This window comes from Dendrobates tinctorius, unplaced genomic scaffold, assembly GCF_039654945.1.
Source record: "Dendrobates tinctorius isolate UK_male_01 unplaced genomic scaffold, ASM3965494v1 ptg000162l, whole genome shotgun sequence".
Lineage (NCBI taxonomy): Eukaryota > Metazoa > Chordata > Amphibia > Anura > Dendrobatidae > Dendrobates > Dendrobates tinctorius.
In genome coordinates this window covers 45,770,352-45,793,307 of record NW_027361829.1, presented here as the reverse complement: position 1 = coordinate 45,793,307, position 22,956 = coordinate 45,770,352, and the positions used below count along the sequence as shown (strand labels likewise).

Sequence of the window (22,956 nt, the reverse complement as noted above, 5' to 3'; positions counted from 1 at the left end):
ATTCACTTTCAGCTATCTGTGACACCTCTGCAGTACCACATTACCCTTGTACAAGCATTGCAGTCACACAGGAAAGGACTTCGTGCAAGTTATACTGGGATGACTTAATAAAGAAAGAACACTGTTGTGGATTTGTAGCGATGATTGGTAAAGGGGAATCGCCGGAACCAGAAGCTCTTTAGAGTTTCCTCACACTGGCGTTTATTCTTTCCTTCGAGAGAATCGGGCTGATCATGCTAATGACACTCAGATCAAACGCTGTCAGAGTTTGATTCAAGTGTCATCTGAGTGTGCATCGATTCTCTCTCATGAAAGAATCGCATCACAGGTGCTGAGAAGACGGAGAACTTAGTTTCTCCATTGACTCTGTGCAAGTACATAGAACTGCACTCAGATGACATCCGAGTGGAGTCCAATGATTCACTCCCACCCATTGACTTGAATGGGTGAGTGGATCCTATTATTGGATGCACTCATAGCTGAATCGGCATGAGAAAATAATTGGAGGTCTGCACTGCCCCATAGTACAACATTGAGCCGAGTGCTATCCGATAAAACATCGGATAGCACTCGGCCGTGTTATAAACCAGTGTGAGCGAGGCCTTAATATAGCTGAGACCTGTAGAGCTGTACAGTCTGGCATTAAGGGTGGGTGGTCCAGCTTTGGCCCACTATCAATAGGTTTCTTTTTCTGACCTCGGCCTGTTTGCTTACTATTTTTCTGTCTAGTGTTTTTGTACCTTTTCTGCACTCCTGGTTCTGACCTGGAGAACTGACCGCTCCTGCCAGCCTGCACCACTGGCCATCAGCCTACTCTATCGCCCCCACCAAGGGGCCCTTTTGTAGGTCCAGATACCTATACAGAGATTAAAAGGGGAAGGCCAGGGAAACCCCTTGTATCTGTTAAACAGAGTGGCTAGCACTAAGCCTGTCCGTGGTAACCATTTTTAGAGCTGAAAGTGGGAAACAACGCATCATGCCAGCTATACTGAATTAATTTTCCCTCTCTTCTCCTCCTTGGTCAGGCCTCATCTAGGATACTGTGTCCAATTCTGGGTACCACATTTTAAAAAAGACATTGAAAAACTGGAGCAAATTCAGAGAAAAGTTACCAGGATAGTGAGCGGATTGCAAACTATGTCCTACGAGGAACAGTTAAAGGATCTGTGAATGTTTAGCTTTCAAAAAAAGAAGACTAAGAGATTACATAAGATTACATATTAGAAACAAACTTTTTAACTGTGAGGGTGATCAGTTAGTGAATCAGGCTGCCACAAGAGGTGATGAGTTCTCCTTCAATGGAAGTCTTCAAACAGAGGCTGGACAGACATGTATCTGAGATGGTTTAGTGAATTATGCATTGGGTAGGGGGTTTGGAAACGATGACATTGAGGTCCCTTCTAACTCTAACATTCTATGATTCTGTCCCATGAGTGTTTCTTATTTCTATCTAAATGTATATCCTTTGCCAATGTTTATTTTTCATTTATACATTTGTCGATGGGATTATGTAGTAAATAATGTTTATCAGAAACTGTTCTGGTCATTAATTCCTTCTCCAATTTTCTGTTGCAGAAAGTAATGTATTCTGGATTTTTGTGGGATACAACAGCTGGCATTGAACTGAAGAATTTTAGTTTACATGAAGCCTATCAAACCAATGGCAACGGCAAGCACTTGTATTCACTACCCTACATTGCACATTTCAAGGTAACAGACCACTGCAACTAATCATCAGATACAACAGGGCACTGGGGTGGTGCACAGTTCTAAGAATTTATCTAAAGGAAAGATATATCTTTGTACCGTGTTAGCCAGTAGATAGAAAAATATTTAGAATTGAGAGTCCTCTGTGGTTGATAGCTTTTAATAGCTAACTGAAAAGATGGTAACAAATTGCAAGCTTTCAAGACTACTCAGGTCTCTTCATCAGGCATAGACTAATACAAAATCTGAAGAATCACATATTTATACACAACACATCACAGAAATAATGCAGTAGATAAGACAAGTGACGTGAAGGAGAACTATCATTATGGGAGGGTGATAAACAGTGGTGGCCATAAATATTGGAACAGTTCATAGATAAGAAGTGTGAACGTTTTATTGTCCTCTGATTGAGGTCTGGTCCAGGGTTGTGATGCCCCCACAAGGTCTGAGGAGCACATTCCTTAGTTGATTTAGAAAGACATAAATCTATGCGACACATTCATTCCTGCACTGAGTGTGTCAAAGGAGGTTGTCTAGAGTTTATACTCCCAGACTCTTCTGTCTCTCTGAGATTTGACATTACCTTTTAATACCAGTAATTTCATGTCCATGGTGCTGTGATCAGGGATACAAAAATGTTTTGCCACAGGTCGATTCATTCTTTTTTTCTGTTATTGTGTGGCGGTGAGAATTCATCCTTGTTCTAAGCTTTTGCCCTGTCTCCCCTACAAACAGACCACCAGTTGGACATTTAGTACAAATAATTAAGTACACCACATTAGATGTGATGCAGCTGAAAGTAACTGGAATCTTGTAGTCCTGATGTGAATTGGGGATCTTTATCTTGTCCGTGGTCATTATAAATGGACAGGTTTGACATTTTTTATGGTTGCAAGGAAAGGTTCCTGCAGCTGTTGGAGAGGGCAGGGAGCTTCTGACAATGATGCTTCTTAAATTTGGGGGCTGCCTAAAACACAGCAGTGGGGGGACTGGAAATATGGATTGTAATCGGGCATCTTTTTGTAGCAAAGGTTGTAATTTACATGCAGCTCCCCTTATCACCTCCAGATTTGGATTGTAGGTGACCGCTAGAGGCACCCGGTTATTTTCTTCTTTAGCTTGGTAATGTAGGAAATGATTCCTTGACATTCTGGTGGCTCTGGAAATTTGGTTTTGAATTGTTCTTGGATGGTAGTCCTGATTCAAAAAGGAATTTCTGAGGCAACCAAGGGTGTTTCTCTCTATCCATGGGGTTGGAACATATTTGATTGTATCATATGGTTTGGCTGTAGACAATAGAATCTTTTACATATTTTGGATGGAAACTGTCCCATTTAAGGTATGTTGGACGATTGATTGGCTTCTGATACACGGATGTCTCTATTTCATTGTTCTGTAGCTTAATGATGGTGTCCAAAAAATTAATTTCAGTACAGAAGTAGTTGAGTGTTAATTTGATGGTGGGATGAAATTGAATAAACTGTTCATGGAATGTCTTTAGCTGTTGCTCAGACTCCGTCCAGATGATTAAAATATCATCAATGTAACAGTAGTAGGCCAGAGGCCTGATTGGACATGAGGACAAAAATTTGCTTTCAAGCTTGGTCATGAACAGATTTGCATACTGTGGAGCCATTTTACTTCCCATTGCTGTACCAGTCTCCTGTAGATAGATCTTGTTGTCAAATTCAAAGTAGTTGTGGGTGAGGATGAATTTTGTAACTTTCACCACCGAATCAGCATCATTTCTGGTGCTTTCCATGAAGACTTTGCAGGCATTTAATCCATCCTGATGTGGGATATTAGAGTACAACGATTCTATATCCCTGGTGGCCAGGATGGTTCCTTCTGGTAGAGGACCTATTGCTGCTAGTTTATTCAATAGGTCAGTTGTGTCCTGAATGTAGCTGGGTGTATCCTTTACCAGTGGTTTAAGAATACCCTCTACCCAAGAAATTACTGGTATTAAAAGGTAACTTAAAATCTCAGAGAGACAGGAAAGTATGGGAGCATAAACTCATGACAACCTTTGACACACTCAGTGCAGGAATGAATGTGTCGCATGGATTTATGTCTTTCTACATCAACTAAGAAATGTGCTCCTCATACCTTGTGGGGACATCACAACCCTGAAGCAGACCTCAATCAGAGGACAATACAACTTTCACACTCCTTATCTATGAACTGTTCCAATATTTATGGCCACCATTGTTTATTCCTCTGCAATAATGATGTTTTGCTTCACGTCACTTGTCTTATCTACTGCATTATTTCTGTGCTGTGTTGTGCATAAATATGTGATTCTTCTGATTTTGTATTAGTCTATGCCTGAGTAGTCTCGAAAGCTTGCAATGTGTTACCATCTTTTCAGTTAGCCATTAAAAAGTATCAACCACTGAGGACTCTCAATTCTGAATATTTTTCAAGACTTTAGTAAGATTAAGAAAGTGAATCCCTACTTTTGGGATAACTTTAGATATTAGGAGAATGCAATATATTTCTGCCTCCTGAGGGCCAACAGCAGAGAACAGGTGCCATTCACAAACCATACTTGGAGCACCATATGTCAGCTTATGGCAGCATCCTCTCTATCACTATTTGTATGTATATTTGCATTTATATATTCACATGTTCTGAAGAACTGAATGATTCACAGTGCTCAACATATAGAGACCTTGATACGATATGAACTTACTGGTGCACTTTAGGATATCGACTTGGCTTCTTATGTGCAAAGTAGGAATCACATTTTGGAAGCTCTGCTGATTAAATATTTAATTATTTTCTGTACCATGATTAAAATAGAACAATTTCATTTTGTAGAGAGTGCTTCCTATTGTGAAACAACTGTATCCTGTTGATGAAGAGTTGATAAAAGAAATATCAGAAGTTCTAAATGTGGAAGATATTTTTAGGTTTCATAAATTTACAAACAATTGAAATACACAGACTCTTTGGGTTTCCAGTTTCTTCACTTGTTAGCCTAGATCAGGGATTCCCAACCTTGTGACTCATGAGGCCATGATGGGTGACTCACAACTGTCTGCCAACTTGTTGTATTCACACCAGGTCTACCAAAAAGATATGAAGAAAAGGTCTCCAGATTGTGACTTTTGTGAGTAGGCCCACATAGAAGAGCAGATCTGGATACACATATATCAGTTTTGTGGTTGGAGAGATTAATTAAATTCTCAGCTGGACAGAGGGGGTGCTTGAAGCTGGATGTGATAGTGTGGTGGGAGTACTTGATGCAAGAATACCAAATGAGGGTAAGTTGGGATCCCCTGGTTGTAAGTATACTGCCTTGGTGTGGTGAAGCTTTGGCTGCCATTGTGGTAGGGGCCAAGATTGGGGGGTGGTCCACTGCTTACCACGTCCAGACGACACAGACACCAGGCGATGCAAAGACAAGATGCAGGCAGATTTCAGTTGTAACAGATCCAGGTTTATTAGCCGTCCTCCTGACAACCATAGCCATGCACCGCAGTTCCTTTACAGTTCTCCGTTTCTAGGCCCGGGTACCTTCATCTTTCCTTCTGTCGAAGTGACGTCCCTCGCAGATCTTTCGCTGGGGCTGTCCTAGACCAATCTACCGCCAGCGCTTCACCTGCCCGAGGTTGTCGTCCAATCGGTACCTCGTCTGTCCTGCGGTCTGTCGTGTCAGGGCCACCTGTTGTGAGTTCATTTTCCCCTTCACCGTCGATGTCTGATGAACTCCCTCTTCTGGTGAAGGAAGGTAGTGAGGCTGATTACCAAACACCTGATCTGGTAGATGATGACTGGGTAACAGGAAATTCTGACTGGATATAAGGCAGCCGACGCCCTTCTGAGTCGCTGGTGATTTCTCTGCTGGATTCTTGGACACCAGTCTGATTCCTGCTTCCCAAAGATAAGTTTTTGCTCTGCTATTGAACTTATTAGTTTTATTTTGTTTACCTTGTTTTTTGGAGTTCAGCCATCCCCGGTCGGGGGTGAGCTGAGTTCCATTTTTGTATCTGATCAGTTTGTCTTTTTGCTCTGTCTTCAGAATTTACCTGAGTGCTGATATAGTCTTTTGGAAGTGCTAGCGACTTCAGGGCCTGTTTTTCCTATCAGACGGTTGGGACATTTTTTGGTAGGGTTTTTTACGGATTGCAGACAGCAGCTTTTCTATCCTGTCCTTTTTAGTTAGCTTGGGCCCCATCGTTTGCTCAACCTATCTTTCTATCTGTGTTAGTGTTTTCATCTTGCTTCACCTTCATTATTTGTTGGGGGCTGCCTATTGCTTTGGGGTCTGCTCTGGGGCAGTTTAGATTTCCCCTTTCTTTCTTTAGGCCTATTTAGTTCTCCGGCTGTGATCGAGGGGTCTAGGGCATCGTAGGAACCCCCCACGGCTACTGTTAGTTGTTGTGGATAGGATCAGGTGTCTGCAATCCGATAGCTACCAACCTCTCTGGTTTTCTGGACTTAGCTTGTATTTTTGTTTTTTCCTCCTTCGGTGACTCATTCATAACAGCCCCCCCCCGACTGTCTTTTCCTGTCAGTCCCCTGGTCGAACTCTTCCACCGGTCTTAGTCTTCCCTAAGCTGATGTCAAGTCCTGAACTACACTCCCCCCTGCCATCTTGTGGTCAATTCTAGGTACTGCACTCCCTTTTATATCTTTCCCAGCTGTTACCCTTCTGTCATTGCCAATCTCCGTCTATAGTGCACAAACCGTCCCCTCCTACTTCCAGTTAAGTCTGACCGTCAAGTCACCTTCCCCACACCATTATACCGAAAATTGAGGCTCTGTCACTATTGGGGTTGGGGCTCTGGATGTGGCTCACCATCTTGTCTCAGAGTTCAGTGTAGGTCTCAAGGTAGAAAAGGTTGGGGGCCACTGGCTTACATAGCTGTTGGCCAAACAATTGTTTGGTTAATGGCTTTCTCTACTGACTTCCCCAACACACAAGAACTTTTAGCAATGCTTAATTTTCCACTGTTCTTTCTAATGTTCTTCTGGCAGTGGCTTATCTCCTGAGATAAAAAAAAAAAGCATTGGCTATTAGAAATTCAATAGGCCTGTTCATTCTCTTCATCTGCTGGGGAACGTCAGGAGGCTTCCATACATACTAGACTGCCGACCGATGGGGACCTTTAGCCATAAAATTCAGTCAAAAGTAAAATTTATATGCATTTGATCACTAAGTTACCTGCTGGCCCACCACCAGCCCCCTACAAAAACATACAGATATAAACTGTGGCAAGTTACAATCCTGTGATTTGGTTACCTGTCTCTAGCATACCTATGGTATATGGGCATATTCTCTGTGTCTTGTCTTCATAGTCCTGTGAGCCCCTGCTTACCACACCGCATATCCTTATAAAACGAATTCACTGGGATTCGTAAAAGATTTTGCAATGAATAATTTCAATGAGTTACTGTTTTTTAGTTTTGCTGAATATTTCTAGTGCATATTTTCCTAGTTCATCACGGTTCATTTCTGGCAGAGCGTTTGGCCCTGCATATTTACACTGTATGTTTATTGGCAGTGAATTATACTGCATTGTATTCAGTCCTGTCCTCACTGGTTGTTCTGTCCACATAACTACTTTTACTACCTAACCTAACTTATGGATTTTCAAGCTTTTCCAATCTGAGTGATTGACTTCCTACCCCCTCCTTACATACTCAGCAGATCAGAGCATGAAGACTTTTGAGGGAGTTCATGACAACTTTCTAAGTTTAAATGTAATTGTTAAATATAAGGCCACCTTTAGCTGTGATTGGACCCACTGGACCTGATAACGAGCAAAGGCAAGTAATTTATGCGTACCTCAAAACAAGATAATAGTTTGTATGCATGAAAACAAAGCCTCATATAATAGCCACATTGGTTGAAAATGAAAAAAAAAAGTCATGTCTGCTGTAGAGAGTCAAATACAAACAAACTTAGCCTGTGATTATAGAAGCCCTCCTCCCATCAAAGTTTTTATCCTCTTACTTTATTGCAATCATCATATTATATAGCACTGTGTATTTACAATTGCTCATTTTACCTTTCTACCCAGATAATTCTTTTCTTTTCCATTAGGTCTGTGACATCACATGATTAAAAACTAACTAGCTCTGTACAAGTCATAAGTCACTGCAAAAACCTATGGCGGGGGAGGAGGGAGAAGCTGGGTCAGAAGTTGAAGAGGGGAATGATTTTTGCAGGGACAAGAGACTTCCTGTTTCTACATAGAGCAGAGAAAAGAGATGGATTATCTGGGTAGAAAGGCAAAATGAGCAATTGTAAGTACACAGAGCTATATAATATGGTGATTGCAATATATTAAGAGGATAAAAACTTTGGTGGAAGGAGTGCTTCTTTAAGGACGTGCAGTTGAGGCTAAAAATGATCTTTTGCAAATGGTTTTCATAAACGTTTTGCATCGTTTGCCTCTGCTCTTTGTAAAGGTCTGATGGGAGAGATTGTAACTGTTTCATATGTCTTTTCTGACCTGCTCTCATTTGAATTATAACCAAAAACAACTTCAAAGTTGAATGTGTAGGGAAACAAAAAGCCCGGAAAAGCCAAACATTATTAATGAAATCCAATTGCAAGTATGAATTTTTAGTCTCAAATTTTTGTATTTAATTAAAAAAAATTTGGGACAACCCCTATTACCGTAAGTATTACTCTTCAGGAACACCAGAAGGAGCATCAGGTGTTTGCTCTGTATGACCTGAACCTATACATGTTCATAGGATGAGTGCTAACAGGGAAATTCTGAGCAGCACACAGAGCTGTAAAGGATGGCAGAATATATTTTAATTGGAAAATGAATCAATGAGATCAGGCCTATTCACTTATCTGTCAGTGAACACAATAAGCTACAGACAGTCATTTTGGATGGCCTGATATGTCTTCTTATTGATGGAAGAACAGAGGCATCCGGATCAGCAGATTTCACTGTACAAATCCAATCTAGAACGCCAATCTGTCAGCCTTTCCACTTATTTTACTCCATATTACCTTGATTGAAATAGTGACAGGAAAGATTGGCAACCATGTCAGCTGAAAAAGTAACTGTCGTTTTAATTTTTACTTCATAAACAATGTTACACAAGAAAATAGGCAATTTTGTAATAAACCTAATCAGAGAAAGCTGCTTCTTTCTTCTCCGAGATTATCTATTGTCATTCCTGAAATAAGAGATGACAGTTGGTATTTTTAAAATTCTATGCAGATGGGAGGAGCAAGCTGAGGGAGGAGGAGCCAGAGGGAGGAGGAGCTAGAGCAGGACACAGATATTCTGCTGTGAGTTTTCCTGAAATGACAGTTACAGTTCTCCATAGAACTTTATGAGCACCAACTGTCATCTCCTAACTTGGTAATGGGAAAATCTGTATTCACTAAAGAAAGATTTTACCTATGAATTAAGAATTGTGAGAATGAATAAATGAAAGATATAGAAGCAGATTTCTCTAATAAGATATATTACATAATTTCTTATGTGTACCCTTGATTTGTGTGAAAAAAATTAAACAGACGTTTACTCTTTAATGTTGTACTGACAAATGATTTTTTAAATCTTTACTTTTCGCAACATAAATCTAAATTGAGCAGGTGCACAGCACAGTTCATTTCGGTTTTATGAAATTTACTACTTGTCATTGATCCAGTACTTTTACTCCTGATAGATCGGGTTAATGGTGTTTTCTCCATGTTACGTAGGTTGGAACGAGTGATGTCACCTTGGTGAACATTCATCTACGCCCTCCCTCACATGAAGGTGGAAAGCAGCACAGCGACAGCCACAAATCATCCACCTTTGGACAAACACTGCAGGAGACCCTGAAAGGTATGCAGTGCAGGAAGGTCGGGGCTACCTGTGCATGATCTAGCCTGTCCCTGAGAACCATTCCTGGAATGCTTGCTGGTACAGTGAATGTTATCTCTGGCTGTAGAAAAATCAATCACTGCGCAATTCCTAGCCTGCAATTTTGTAAGGCACTTACAGTGGCATGTAAAAGTTTGGGCACCCCTGGTCAAAATTACTGCTATTGTGAACAGTTAATCAAGTTGAAGATGAAATGATCTCTGAAAAACCTAAAGTTAAAGATGACACATTTGCTTTGTATTTTAGGCAAAAAAATACATATTTTCATCTTTTACATTTTAAAAATTACAAAAAGGAAAATGGGCCGATACAAAAGTTTCTTTTAAATACTTAGCAATACTGATTTAAAACACTGACCAAATACTGAACGTGTGAACGTGGTCGATGCATGTTAGGATTAAAAAATATATAAAGGGTCAAAAATAATAATGAAAAACATGCACACTCCCTTACTCATACATTTTTTATTGTCAACTTTAAAATGTTCCTCCCGTTAAGGCTAGTTTCACACTAGCGTTTATTCGACGCAGCGCACGGCGCCGCTAGGCCCCGCCCCCTGCCGGCTCCCTGCCCGCCCCATCCGGTCATCGCCGCCTACTATCGCACATGGACGCTTGCGATCTGCGCACCCTATCTTTAGCATAGGGTGAGCAAATCGTGCGCTGGCCGTGTGCTAGTAGGATTTTGGCGTGCGCTGTGCACTTTTGAAGGTGCGCCCTGCGCGCCGAAATGCAACATGCTGCGTTCGGCGCGCAGGGGCACACCTTCAAAAGTGCGCAGCGCACGCCAAAATCCTACTAGCGCACGATCTGCGCACACTGTGTTAAAGATAGGGTGCGCAGATCGCAAGCGTCCATGTGCGATAGTAGGCGGCGATGACCGGATGGGGCGGGCAGTGTGAAACTAGCCTAAGAGGTTGTTTAAGTTCTTCAAATCAAGCAACTTTGCAATTTTCCTTTTATTATATATCTTCAATATTCAATAACAAAGAAATTTTATACCTGTAGTGTACAGCTCGTTGCCTAGGTTACAGTCCCAGCCTGGCCGGTTACCTAAGTAAGGAACGCACACAGGCTCTATGCTTTACAGCCTGCTTGCACTGCTCTGATGCTGGCTGGATCTGAAAAATGCTAGTACCCATGCGCTGCTCCCATCCTACAGAGGCCAAGCTGCATCTACTAGCTGCGTGGGAGTGCACTCACTATCACTATCATATGTAACTGGTTTTGTGTGTTTTCACTGATCGTACACTTCAAACATTGAATGGAGCTTCACATATTTGATGACATTAAAGGGTTTGGACAGACCACAGTCTAACCAGTTCAATACTGGGCCATTGACCCCCATTCCTGACCAGGCACTTTTTTTTTTTTTAAAGAGCTGTACATTTTTTTCTTGTTCAGATATTTATCTTTTTTTCCTGATACATGTGGCTTCATTTTTATGCCACCGTCATCTTCTCTTTTTTTTCTTTGTTCCCATTGTTTTACTTTTTCTCTATGACCAAATAGAAATACTAAAATACATTTAGACATTTATTCTCCATTCTGTAACAAATATATTTACTTATTTTTTTCTTTTTTTTTTTTTTACAGGGATGGGGCTAGTAACAGCAACTTGGATTGATGGTGGCATTTTTATTTAATTATTTTTTGCCAGTTTTTTGGGCTGTTTATTTTTTATCTATTTTACACATACAGTAGTTATTCCCACTATGGGTGAATATGTACATATATACAGTACAGACCAAAAGTTTGGACACAGCTTCTCATTCAAAGAGTTTTCTTTATTTTCATGACTATGAAAATTGTAGACTCACTCTGAAGGCATCCAAACTATGAATTTACACATGTGGAATTATATAATTAACAAAAGAGGGTGAAACAACTGAAAATGTCTTATATTCTAGGTTCTTCAAAGTAGCCACCTTTTGCTTTGATTACTGCTTTGCCCACTGTTGGCATTCTCTTGATGAGCTTCAAGAGGTAGTCACCAGAAATGGTTTTCACTTCACAGGTGTGCCCTGTCAGGTTTAATAAGTGGGATTTCTTGCCTTATAAATGGGGTTGGGACCATCAGTTGTGTTGTGAAGAAGTCTGGTGGATAAACAGCTGATAGTCCTACTGAATAGACTGTTAGAATTTGTATTATGGCAAGAAAAAAGCAGCTAAGTAAGAAAAAACGAGTGGCCATCATTGCTTTAAGAAATGAAGGTCAGTCAGTCCGAAAAATTGAGAAAACTTTGAAAGTGTCTCCAAGTGCAGTGACAAAAACCATCAAGCGCTACAAAGAAACTGGCTCACATGAGGACCGACCCAGGAAAGGAAGACCAAGAGTCACCTCTGCTGCGGAGGATAAGTTCATCTGAGTCACCAGCCTCAGAAATTGCTGGTTAACAGCAGCTCAGATTAGAGACCAGGTCAATGCCACACAGAGTTCTAGCAGCAGACACATCTCTACAACAACTGTTAAGAGGAGACTTTGTGCAGCAGGCCTTCATGGTAAAATAGCTGCTAGGAAACCACTGCTAAGGACAGGCAACAAGCAGAAGAGACTTGTTTGGGCTAAAGGACACAAGGAAAGGATATTAGACCAGTGGAAATCTGTGCTTTGGTCTGATGAGTCCAAATTTGAGATCTTTGGTTCCAACCATCGTGTCTTTGTGCGACGCAGAAAAGGTGAATGGATGGACTCTAAATGCCTGGTTCCCACCGTGAAGCATGGAGGAGGAGGTGTGATGGTGTGAGGGTGCTTTGCTGGTGACACTGTTGGGGATTTATTCAAAATCGAAGGCATACTGAACCACAATGGCTACCATAGCATCTTGCAGCAGCATGCTATTCCATCTGTTTTGCGTTTAATTGGACCATCAGTTATTTTTCAACAGGACAATGACCCCAAACACACCTCCAGGCTGTGTAAGGGCTATTTGACCAAGAAAGAGAGTGATGGGGTGCTACGCCAGATGACCTGGCCTCCACAGTCACCAGACCTGAACCCAATCGAGATGGTTTAGGGTGAGCTGGACCGCAGAGTGAAGGCAAAAGGGCCAACAAGTGCTACGCATCTCTGGGATCTCCTTCAAGACTGTTGGAAGACCATTTCCGGTGACTACCTCTTGAAGCTCATCAAGACAATGCCAAGAGTGTGCAAAGCAGTAATCAAAGCAAAAGGCGGCTATTTTGAAGAACCTAGAATATAAGACATATTTTCAGTTGTTTCACACTTTTTTGTTAATTTTATAATTCCACATGTCTTAAATCATAGTTTTGAGGCCATCAGAGTGAATCTACAATTTTCATAGTGATGAAAATAAAGAAAACGCTTTGAATGAGGTGTGTCCAAACTTTTGGTCTACACTATATATATACAGTATATACACATGCATATGTTATAATGTTGAGTGATGTAAATTCGAAGTGTGGTACGTCTTGTTGGGCGACAGAGAGATGAAGTGACGCATGAGTGATGCAAGTAAATGGCAATCAATAGCAATGTATAAGAAAGTCCTGCTAACTATAGGTCTGAAAAGCTGCTCATTAGGAGTAAAAGTTTCACTGTGTCTTTAAAAAGTTAATGCACTGAGCTGATGGTGAAACAACTTGGTCAAAGGGCACAGCGAGGTCTGCTTTAGAATGTGTGGCCATACCCCCTGTTCTGTCTCCGACATATAAATTTATAATCCCTGATTATTTGCTTGTTAATGTTTACAGTGTTTTCTGGCTCCATCTAGTGACCAGAGTCATAACCGCAGTGTTATTGTGTGTTTTACTTTCACTTTGCCATTTCCCTCCATTGCAATGCATCCTGGTAGCCTTTTGCAAAGGATTATGGTTAGTTCAGCCCCCATTTTCCCTCCAGTCCACCATTTTCCTTCTGCCTGCATTCAGGAAGCATATTATTTCTCTTTCTCTTCTCCTCTTGTGACAGCATCGCTGTTTCAACGCGCCAATATACCATCACGTTCAATAAAGCACAGATTCAACCTACAATCTCCTTATTGGACCCCCGGTATAGCGGTTTAGTTGCCTGTATAGCTACATCAATTCTGATTCATTTAGTTAGGACAGAACACCCCCGATAACCCAACATAATAGTTAAAAAAGACATATTGCTCTCAAGTAGAGATCACACACATGAGACACAGTTGGCGGTTGTTGTGCTCAGTATAATGTGCCTGCGTAGTAGCTATCTAGAAGTTGGGGTGAGTGGCACTCGCTATTTATGGTGTGTTCTCCAGGACTATAATAAGGGACAGAGAGGAGCAAAGCAGGAAGCTCCAGCTTATTCTACCATCTGTGTAGCTTGTTCCATTGTGAGAGAGAAGTTATGTGAGAAGTTATGTCCACCACTGACGGGAGCAGAGACACTTGTTATTGGGAGTGACGAGCAATGATAGGCAAAAATTATGTGCCCATGAGGGGTGAGGAGGGGTGAGTGAAGAGGATTGGCAATGCAAAGCAGACAAGGTGACGCGGTATGAGCGAATGATATGAGGTACTAGCACTAGTACAAATGCACATCAATAAGCAGGCCATGGAGTAATGTGTTCTTCACTTCTGGCATGTATCGTTCAATGTGTCTAATGATATTTACCCCATTTCTTTCAGGTGAAAAAGATGTGATCATTTTAGGAGGATTCAGCCAACCACCAGATAGCAATAACTTTGATTCTCTGAGAAAAGAAAAGTTTCAGAGCTTGCTGCCAGCGAACACACATACGAATATCAGCACAAAAAGTCCTCAAGGCAACAAGTCATTAGACAATATCTGGATCAGCAAGAGCTTGAAGAAAGTGTTCACAGGTCAGTCTCAGAACTATGTGTTGTTTTACCAGACGTTAAAATAATTGACCTTCAGGGACAGGATGCAGTTGTGTTCATTCTAGTTTGGGAAGTTCCTTCCTCTGCCAGTAAACTTCCAAACGCCCCAGCCTGAGAATTGTCCACAATACCCCTACTTATCCCAGCAGTGCCATTAGTCGTACCCTTCCTTATATTTCCGCTTTGTGAAGCTTAGACGTATTGTTACACTTGGTTTATAATTTTCACTTGATGGCACATGGTAGGTGGCTGCACCTTATATTCGTATCATGCAGAAATTCACAAATGGACATCTAGCCTGGATGTATATTTCCACTATAAGACCACTATTCAGGTTTCACCTGTCTTTTGTGAGTAAAACTGCTGGAAATGTCACACATTTTTTGGGGAGATGGCCAATCAAATTTATTATAATTTACACCACAAGAGTGGCATAAATTATTACAGAAATGTACTCCATTTCTTGAGGGAAGCAATATTTCTGGTTGTGGCACACAGCAGTTGAAAGCTGCACCCAATTCCTTAAATCTTTCACCAGCTGGTACATGTTAAACTGGCTACATCATGGAATAGTGGCTGCAGAGCTGAAGAACACCTCTTCTTTTTTAATTTCTCTTCTCCACTGCAGAGATATTAACAGTATGGGAAGCATAAAGTGGTATTACCAGAGATTACTTTTTCAGCTACATGACTTGGACCATTTATGAACAAGGACCAACACACGTTACCATCGATCATTTAGTGTCAGCACTTACCTTAATTTGAACTATTTCGGGTGTGTGGAGTCAAACCCTATTTGTCACGGTCACGTGTGTCTGGACGCAGCGAGTACCGCAAGGCGAACCCATATGACACACGTGACCCTGGATACACCGCCTCCAGTTGGGCGAATTTAAATAATAAGACGTGCAGCTGGATACACCGCCTCCAACTGGCAAATTTAGGTATTACACGTATTTATACAATAGTCTGGAAACCCCGCCTCCAGTAAGGCGAATTTAAATAATAAAGGGGAACCTAGGTAACATTAACAATGGTGGGCCCTGCGATAGGGAATAGGGACGTGGAGACCTCCTGCACTCCCCTGAGCCAGAGTCCCTGCTCTCCTATTGTTCCCTATGCCGGTTCCGCACCGGGCAATGCACAGGAACCTTAAAACCCTGACTAGCCCTGACCCTAAATCCTCACTAGGGAATTGGTCGGTGCGGAAACTAATCCCACCACTGCACTAAACACACAAGGGAAAATGACAATACAGGGGGAACACCACTTAGCTTTGCTCTGTTGCGTACGCTCCTAGCAACAGAGCCCACCACCTGCGTGCATCTTCTCCACCCAGATCCATCACCATAACCAGATCCATCACCATAGTGCAGCCTTGGAGCAGAGTCCACCACCAGTTGCAGCTGCCCAGTAAACAGAGTCCCAAATATGAGTCCAGCTTCTGCCAAAAAGTCCAGCATGGTTGAGTCCAGTTTTCAGCAACCAAGTCCAGCATGCTGAGTGCAACTCTCACCATCGTCACCACTCCACCAAGCCATGCAAGCACCTCCTGCTGACACCATAAACTGCGACTCCACCACGCCATGCCAGCCCTCCATGCAGACTCCATAGCTGACTCAACCCCTCTGGCTGGGCTGCCCAGGACTCTCATTCAGCTCCTTTCACCCAGGCTTCCTTGAGAATGACTAACTCACAATATCACCAACAGTGATTGAACACACCTGACTCTCTTTTATAGAGCCTCACACCTGATTTATAATTACGTGCACATTAAACCAAAGAAAGTAAAGTGCACTACCGCTCACCACCACCGGGGCAACTTAGAATGAACGACACCACGTGTAATAATTCTAATGGCCACCGGGGGCAATCACACCACTTTAGCACCAAGCCAAAGGAAAAAAGTTCACTTTGTCCATTTACCTGTCAGATCCACCTTGGATCATGACACTATTGACATGGGTAATGATAAAACCCTGTTTTCGTAGAATACAGAGATGCGGCCGCTTTCTGACCATGCTAAGGTATATGTAAACAGTGAATAGTAGAATTCTGGATTATATTGCTGCTATCTAGATTATACTTAGATATATAAGGTTCTTGTCTCATATTTTGATCAAATTGTGTGAGCCCATGTGCTAGTGAAAAGATGATCTCTATAAATGGGAACCTACTAGTGATGAGTAGAGTTGAGTGAAACAGGTCGGCCATACATATTCATAAGTCGCCGACTTATGGCAAAGTCGGGTTTCCCCGACCGAAACCCGACCATAGCGTGAAGTCGGCCATGCTGTCGGCAAAACGAGCGCCAAAGTCGGATTTCCCATAATGCTTGCTCGTGACTTTTTTCAGCCACTGAGCAAGGACGTACACTGTGGGCAACGAGATGACATGTGCAGCGTCCGGAGGGGAGGGGGGGAGAGTTTTCGCGCACTTTAAAAAGCAGTCCGGCATGTAGGTGTGTTTACTGTCCTCCACTCCCTGCCGACTTTTCTTCCCCATTGACTTGCATTGAGTTTCGTGTTTCAGTCGGACCTTTGACTTTTCACGATAGTCGGCCGATTTCATTCGACTCGACTTTTGAGAAAGTCGGGTTTCATGAAACCCGACTCGACTCTAAAAAAGGCAAAGTCGCTCATCTCTAGTGATGAGCGAGTATACTCGTTGCTCGGTTTTTCCGAGCATGCTCGGGTGTCCTCCGAGTATTTTGGAGTGCTCGGAGATTTAGTTTTCGTCGTCTTATCTGCATGATTTGTGACTTGTAGACAGGCTGAATACATGTGAGGAATGCCTGCTTGTTAGGGAAACTCCACATGTATTGAGGCTGTCTAGCAGCCGCAAATCATGCAGCTGAGGCGACAAAAACTAAATGTCCGAGCACGCTAAAATACTCGGAGGGGTGACAGGACAATTGTGTACAAGATAATTGTGTACGGACTATTGTGTACAGACAATTGTGTACAGGCCAATTGTGTACAATGACAATTGTGTACAAGGCAATTGTGTACAAGGCGATTGCCCTGTACACAATTGTCCTTGTACACAATTGTCCTTGGACACAATTGGCCTGTACACAATTTTCTGTACACAATTGTCCGTACACAATTATCTTTTACACAATTGTCATGGAACCACTCGGAGGACACCTGAGCAATGAGTATACTTGCTCATCACTAGAACCTATACTAGCAAAATTCCCAAATTCCCGCTTGTGGGCTTAGGCCTGCAAATTTAAAAAGCATATGGTATTGTAGGCGGCAAGGTTCCTAAGACAGTACCTGACCATCTTTTTATTTTATGCAGGTTATTCTCTGGTGGTGAGAGAAGGCCTAACAAATCCATGGATTCCAGACAACTGGTCTTGGGGAGGAGTGGCGTCAGAGCACTGCCCTGTACTAGCAGAGTTTTACCTAGAAAAAGACTGCAATAAGAAGGAGCTAGCATCTAAAGCCAATGGTGTCAGTGTGGAACGTAATGTAGTTAATTCTAAGCATGAAAGATAAAAAAATGAATGTAGCACTTTCATCTCAGAAGGAAGAAATATTTACTTATATACGGACTGTACTGTGAACCAGAACTGCTGCACCCGCATAGCCCAAGTGATGCCATTTGGATGCACATGTTCCATCACCACTGAGGTTACCAACCGGATGTTGTAGAATGCCGCTTCCTCTAGCCACCCGCTTCTGCCTAACTGTGTGCCATGCGCAGGCAACGAATGGAAGAGAAAGAAACTTTTTGAACTGATTCTTAAAAAAAAGTGATGCAATAACACAAGACTGTATAAGAAGACCTTTAACATTGTCAGCGATTATTCTCAGCTAAATTAATATGGTTACCTGGCATGCTTTTTTTTTTTTTATATGTGTTGGTCATTTTCAACTTTTTAACTATGCACTTTTAACCCCTATAAAGCTACTGGAGCCAGATGGCTAAAATCTGCTCAGAATATGTTTATTTAACACAATGTCTTTGTACGGAATGAAATGATCTCTTTTTCCTAGATCGTCTAATGTAAATAGCACCAGGTAGATATCGGCTCTTGTCCATATGGTTATAACTATAGTGGCAGTGAATATAGTCATACGGAGTTGTCAGCTATTGAAATCGTCTCAATTTCTGTATAAGGATTTTCAAGCACATAGGGGAACATTGCAACCTTCTGTCAAGAGTATATAGCAGAACATAATACTCCCATTCCCAATATATACTTATGATGGTCTCTGATGATGTGAAGCTGTCATGTTCAGTGACGTGGGATTTGTTTTCATTGTGTTATTGTTGCTATGTAATCTATTGGCTTTGTTCTGTCAACCTCCCTGTAGTCAGGCTCTGATGCCGTCAGCCTCTCCACTCTTTTGTGTCTAGCTTCACTCTTGTGTTAAATCTCATTTGTCTACAGTCATCATCTGTTCAACTTTGGCAAAGTTTCATCTTTTCACCCTCTATGATGTGTATATCTGCTAGAATTCAGCCTTAGGGCCGGGGAAGACAGCCGTAGATTCTCTCACCTGAGAGAATCGAGTCGATTATGCAAATAACGCTCTAATAAAACCGTAGTTTGATCCAATTCTCTCGAATGAGGAGAAGATGGACGGAAAAAATGTATCCATCGTCTCTATTCAGTCAGTGCGTGGAAATCGAACTGCACTCAGATGTCATCCAACTGCTGTCTCTTGTTTTTAACGCACTCATCGACATTCACGGCAGAGTGGATCAAACTTGGGCATTCAGCAATTTTTTTTCCTTGAACATTAAGGCTATGTGCACACGCTGCGGATTCACCTGCGGGTTTTTCCGCGCAGATCTGCAGGTAAAACCGCAGGTAAAGTGACCTGCGGTTTTCCTGCGGATTATCCTGCGGTTTTGCCCTGCGCTTTCACACCTCTACTATGTTAAAGGTGTGAAACCGCTGCGGATTCCGCACAAACAATTGACATGCTGCGGTTTGTAAACCGCAGCAAAACCGGGCGGGAAAACCGCAGCGTGAGCACAGCGGATTTGAAATGCCATAGGGTAACATGGTACTGTACCATGTCTGCGGAACTGCTGTGTTTCTGCAGGGCCAAAGCCGCTGTGGAAACGCAGCAGAATCCGCAACGTGTGCACATAGCCTTAGAGGAAAAAATCAGACATATGCACAACCCCATAGACTACAAATTGGTCTGAGTGCGATCCGATGTTTTGTTGGATAACACTTCAACCAAAAATACACTTGTCTGCGCCTGTGCTTAAAATAAACCTCTCCTGGAATCTTCAGAGATGCATCTTCTGCAGCCGAGTTGACAATGTTTGACAACATTTCTTGCTGTGAGCACTGGTTTAATACAGACATACAGGTGCTTCTCACAAAATTAGAATATCGTCAAAAAGTTAATTTATTTCTGTTCTTCAATACAAAAATTGAAACTCCTATGCGGCGTGGCGTGGAAGCAATCAGCCTGTGGCACTGCTGAGGTGTTATGGAAACCCAGGTTGCTTAGATAACAGCCTTCAGCTCATCTGCATTGTCGGGTCTGGTGTCTCTCATCTTCCTCTTGACAATACCCCATAGATTCTCTATGGGGTTAAGGTCAGGTGAGTTTGCTGGACAATCAGTGATACTGTTGTTTGTAAACCAGGTATTCTCTATAGGGTTAAGGTCAGACAGGTTTCCTGGCCAATCAAGCACAGTCATACTGTTGTTTTTAAAACAGGTATTGGTACTTTTGGCAGTGTAGACAGATGCCAAGTCCTGCTGGAGAATGAAATTTACATCTCCAAAAAGCTTGTCAGCAGAGGGAAGCATGAAGTGCTCTAAAATTTCCTGATAGACGGCTGCACTGACTTTGGTCTTGATAAAACACAGTGAACCTACACCAGCAGATGACATGGCTCCCCAAACCATCACTGATTGTGGAAAGTTCACACTAGACCTGAAGCAGCTTGGATTGTTGCCTTTCCACTCTTCATCCAGACTCTGTGACCTTGATTTCCAAATGAAATGCAACATTTACTTTCATCTGAAAACAATACCTTGGACCACTGAGGAACAGTCCAGTTCTTTTTCTCCTTGGCTCAGATAAGACGCTTCTGGCGTTGTCTATTGGTCATGAGTGGCTTGACACAAGGAATGTGACACTTGTAGCCCATGTCCTGGGTACTTCTGTGTGTGTTGGCTCTTGGAGCAAAGACTCCAGCAGCAGTCCACTCCTTGTGAATTTCAAATTTTTAAATGGCCTTTTCTTAACAATCCTTTCAAGGCTGCGGTTATCCCGGTTGCATGTGCACCTTTTTCTACCACACTTTTCCCTTCCACTCAACTTTCCACTAATATGCTTGGATACAGCACTCTGTGAACAGCCAGCTTCTTTAGCAATGATTTTTTGTGGTTTACCCTCCTTGTGGAGTGTGTCAGTGACTGCCTTCTGGACATCTGTCAAGTCAGCAGTCTTCCCCATGATTGTGGAACCTACTAAAACAGACTAAGGGACCTTTTTCAATGTTTAGGAAGCCTTTACAGGTGTTTTTTTGTTAATTATTCTCTTTTACTGCAATAATGACTTTTGAGTTTTCATTGGCTATAAGCCAAAATCATTAACAGAAATAAACACTTGAAATACATCACTCTATTTGTAATGACTCTATATAATATTTCAGATTCACTTTTTGCATTGAAGAATTTACATAAATTAATGTTTTGATAAAATTCTAATTTTGTAAAAAGCACCTGTACATGGTGGGACTGTCTCAGGAGCCTCACACTTATAGCCCAGTTATGGATTCAGAATAGTGAAAAGATGTTTGCCAGATATAGATATACAGGCAGTTCACCACTTGTACAGAGACAATCTCAGACAACAGCAAGTTTGTGCACATATTAGGAAGAAATCATTAGTGTTTGTGTAAAAGCAACTGCAGCTCTGTCTCCATGAGCACTGATCCTTCTATCAAGCTCAGGACCTGCATCTCTATCATTAAGATCCTTTCTTCTGATAAGGTGTTGTAATATCTCTCAGGAGCCTTAGGATCAAAAAGCCTACTATGGACAGACTTGAAGTGCTAGTGCTTAACCTGTGATCGATATAAAAAATGGTTTGGTCTCACCAATATCTCCCTGGAGATTAACTTGTCTACATCGATGGTGGGTAACCTGTAGCAGCCTACACTTGGGGACTGTCCTTGTTAGGACAGGAGCAATGCAGGGGCATTACAGGGAATAAGAGGAAACCTTCCCCTCCCTCACATATGGACTATGTACATTGCACCTGCTTAATGTGAACCTGCTACAAAGAACTTTTCAACATATTGGTGAGACCAAACCATTTTTTATATCGAGCACTGGTTAAGCACTAGCTCTTTATGTATGTGTCTATTTTGTGTCACTTTTTTGTTATGTCCAGAGTAATCTATTTTAATGTTACTTAATTAAAAGGTTATTTAAGGGAGACTCTCCAAACTATACTCCTACTAGTCCTGAGGGTACTTTAATATTGAATTCTCAAACAATACACTATAGCTGTTCTTGAATTTGGACAGACTTGACACTAGCCATTTTGTCTGGCAGATTCCAGAGGAACCCCAGTCTTTTCCCTTTAACCTCTATTCAGGGATCTGGAGTTACAACAGCGTTCACTGGCTTGCTTCCATAGCATAGCTGCTGACCAGAGGACTAAACCTGTGGCAAGAGAAGTCGTGGTAGATGGGTCTGAACAAAGAGCGAAGTCAGGGTACAAAATCAGAAGACAAAAGAATGGTCAAGAAACATGCCACAATCTGATCCAGGAGGGTAGCAAAGAAACAAAATCAGCAAAGGATTGTCAGGAAACAGCCTACGGTCAGAACCAGGAAAAGGATAAAATCAGAAGACAAAGAATGATCAGGAAAGAGGCCAAGGTCAGACAACAAAAATTCATAGAAGCAACGCAGGAGCAGATAGTACAAGAAAGAACCAGAGAAGATAAACTTTATCTGGCAGTGAGAGTCACAGGTTACATGGTTTAAAGACAATCACATCCAGGGCTCACAGAAAGGAGCCAAGAATTAACCCCATATGGAGCGCCCTCAGACGCCAAGGCAGTGGGGTACTCGGTACCGGGCCGGTTGATCTTCTCAACGGGAGTTGTCACGGCAACTGTGACCCGGTCCGTGGCCTTGGGGCTCCATTGTAAAAGGGGTTGTTTCAATGTGCTTATGGTGATGAAAGTTTATAAGTAATTTGTGACGCCACCTGTGGTGTTCGGCAATGAAGATGTTAAGCCGACGCTGCAGACAGACCCTCTGGGACCGATGGTGGGGTGCAGCAGTGATGTTATAGCCCTCCACAGGCAGGGCTGTAGTCCCAGGGCAGTGTAGGTGAAGTGACACGGAGATGATGTAGTGTCAGGCGCAGGGGATGTAGCAGTGCTGGGTAGGTTGACGCAGGAATAAGTGGAGGACACCAGTGCATGTAGTTCCAAAGCTTTACTCACAGTCTGTTGTAGTACAGGCACCCGCGTCCGTGCCGTGTCCTCCGGGTCAGGAGCTCAGTCAACCTCCAGGCAAGATGAAGCACTCCTTTCCAACACTCCTCCAACATATGTGCCTTTTCT

The 22,956-nt window shown here is 42.3% G+C and overlaps 1 protein-coding gene across 2 annotated transcripts in view; it reads left to right on the top strand.

Moving 5' to 3' along the window:
* The window catches only part of EEPD1 (endonuclease/exonuclease/phosphatase family domain containing 1), a 164,206-nt gene extending 143,214 nt beyond the window's left edge, over positions 1–20,992 (top strand). The window contains exons 4-8 of one of the 2 annotated variants that reach the window (XR_012220878.1): positions 1,576–1,710; positions 9,395–9,521; positions 14,171–14,365; positions 17,690–20,007; positions 20,083–20,992. Coding sequence is in view for 1 of the 2 variants with exons in the window: in XM_073549998.1 (XP_073406099.1) it covers positions 1,576–1,710; positions 9,395–9,521; positions 14,171–14,365; positions 17,690–17,889 (657 nt within the window). In the remaining variant the exon portion in view is untranslated. Of the gene's footprint in view, positions 1–1,575; positions 1,711–9,394; positions 9,522–14,170; positions 14,366–17,689 lie in introns of both variants that reach the window. The other variant, XM_073549998.1, reaches the window with a different exon arrangement.
* Positions 20,993–22,956: the final 1,964 nt, after the last annotated feature.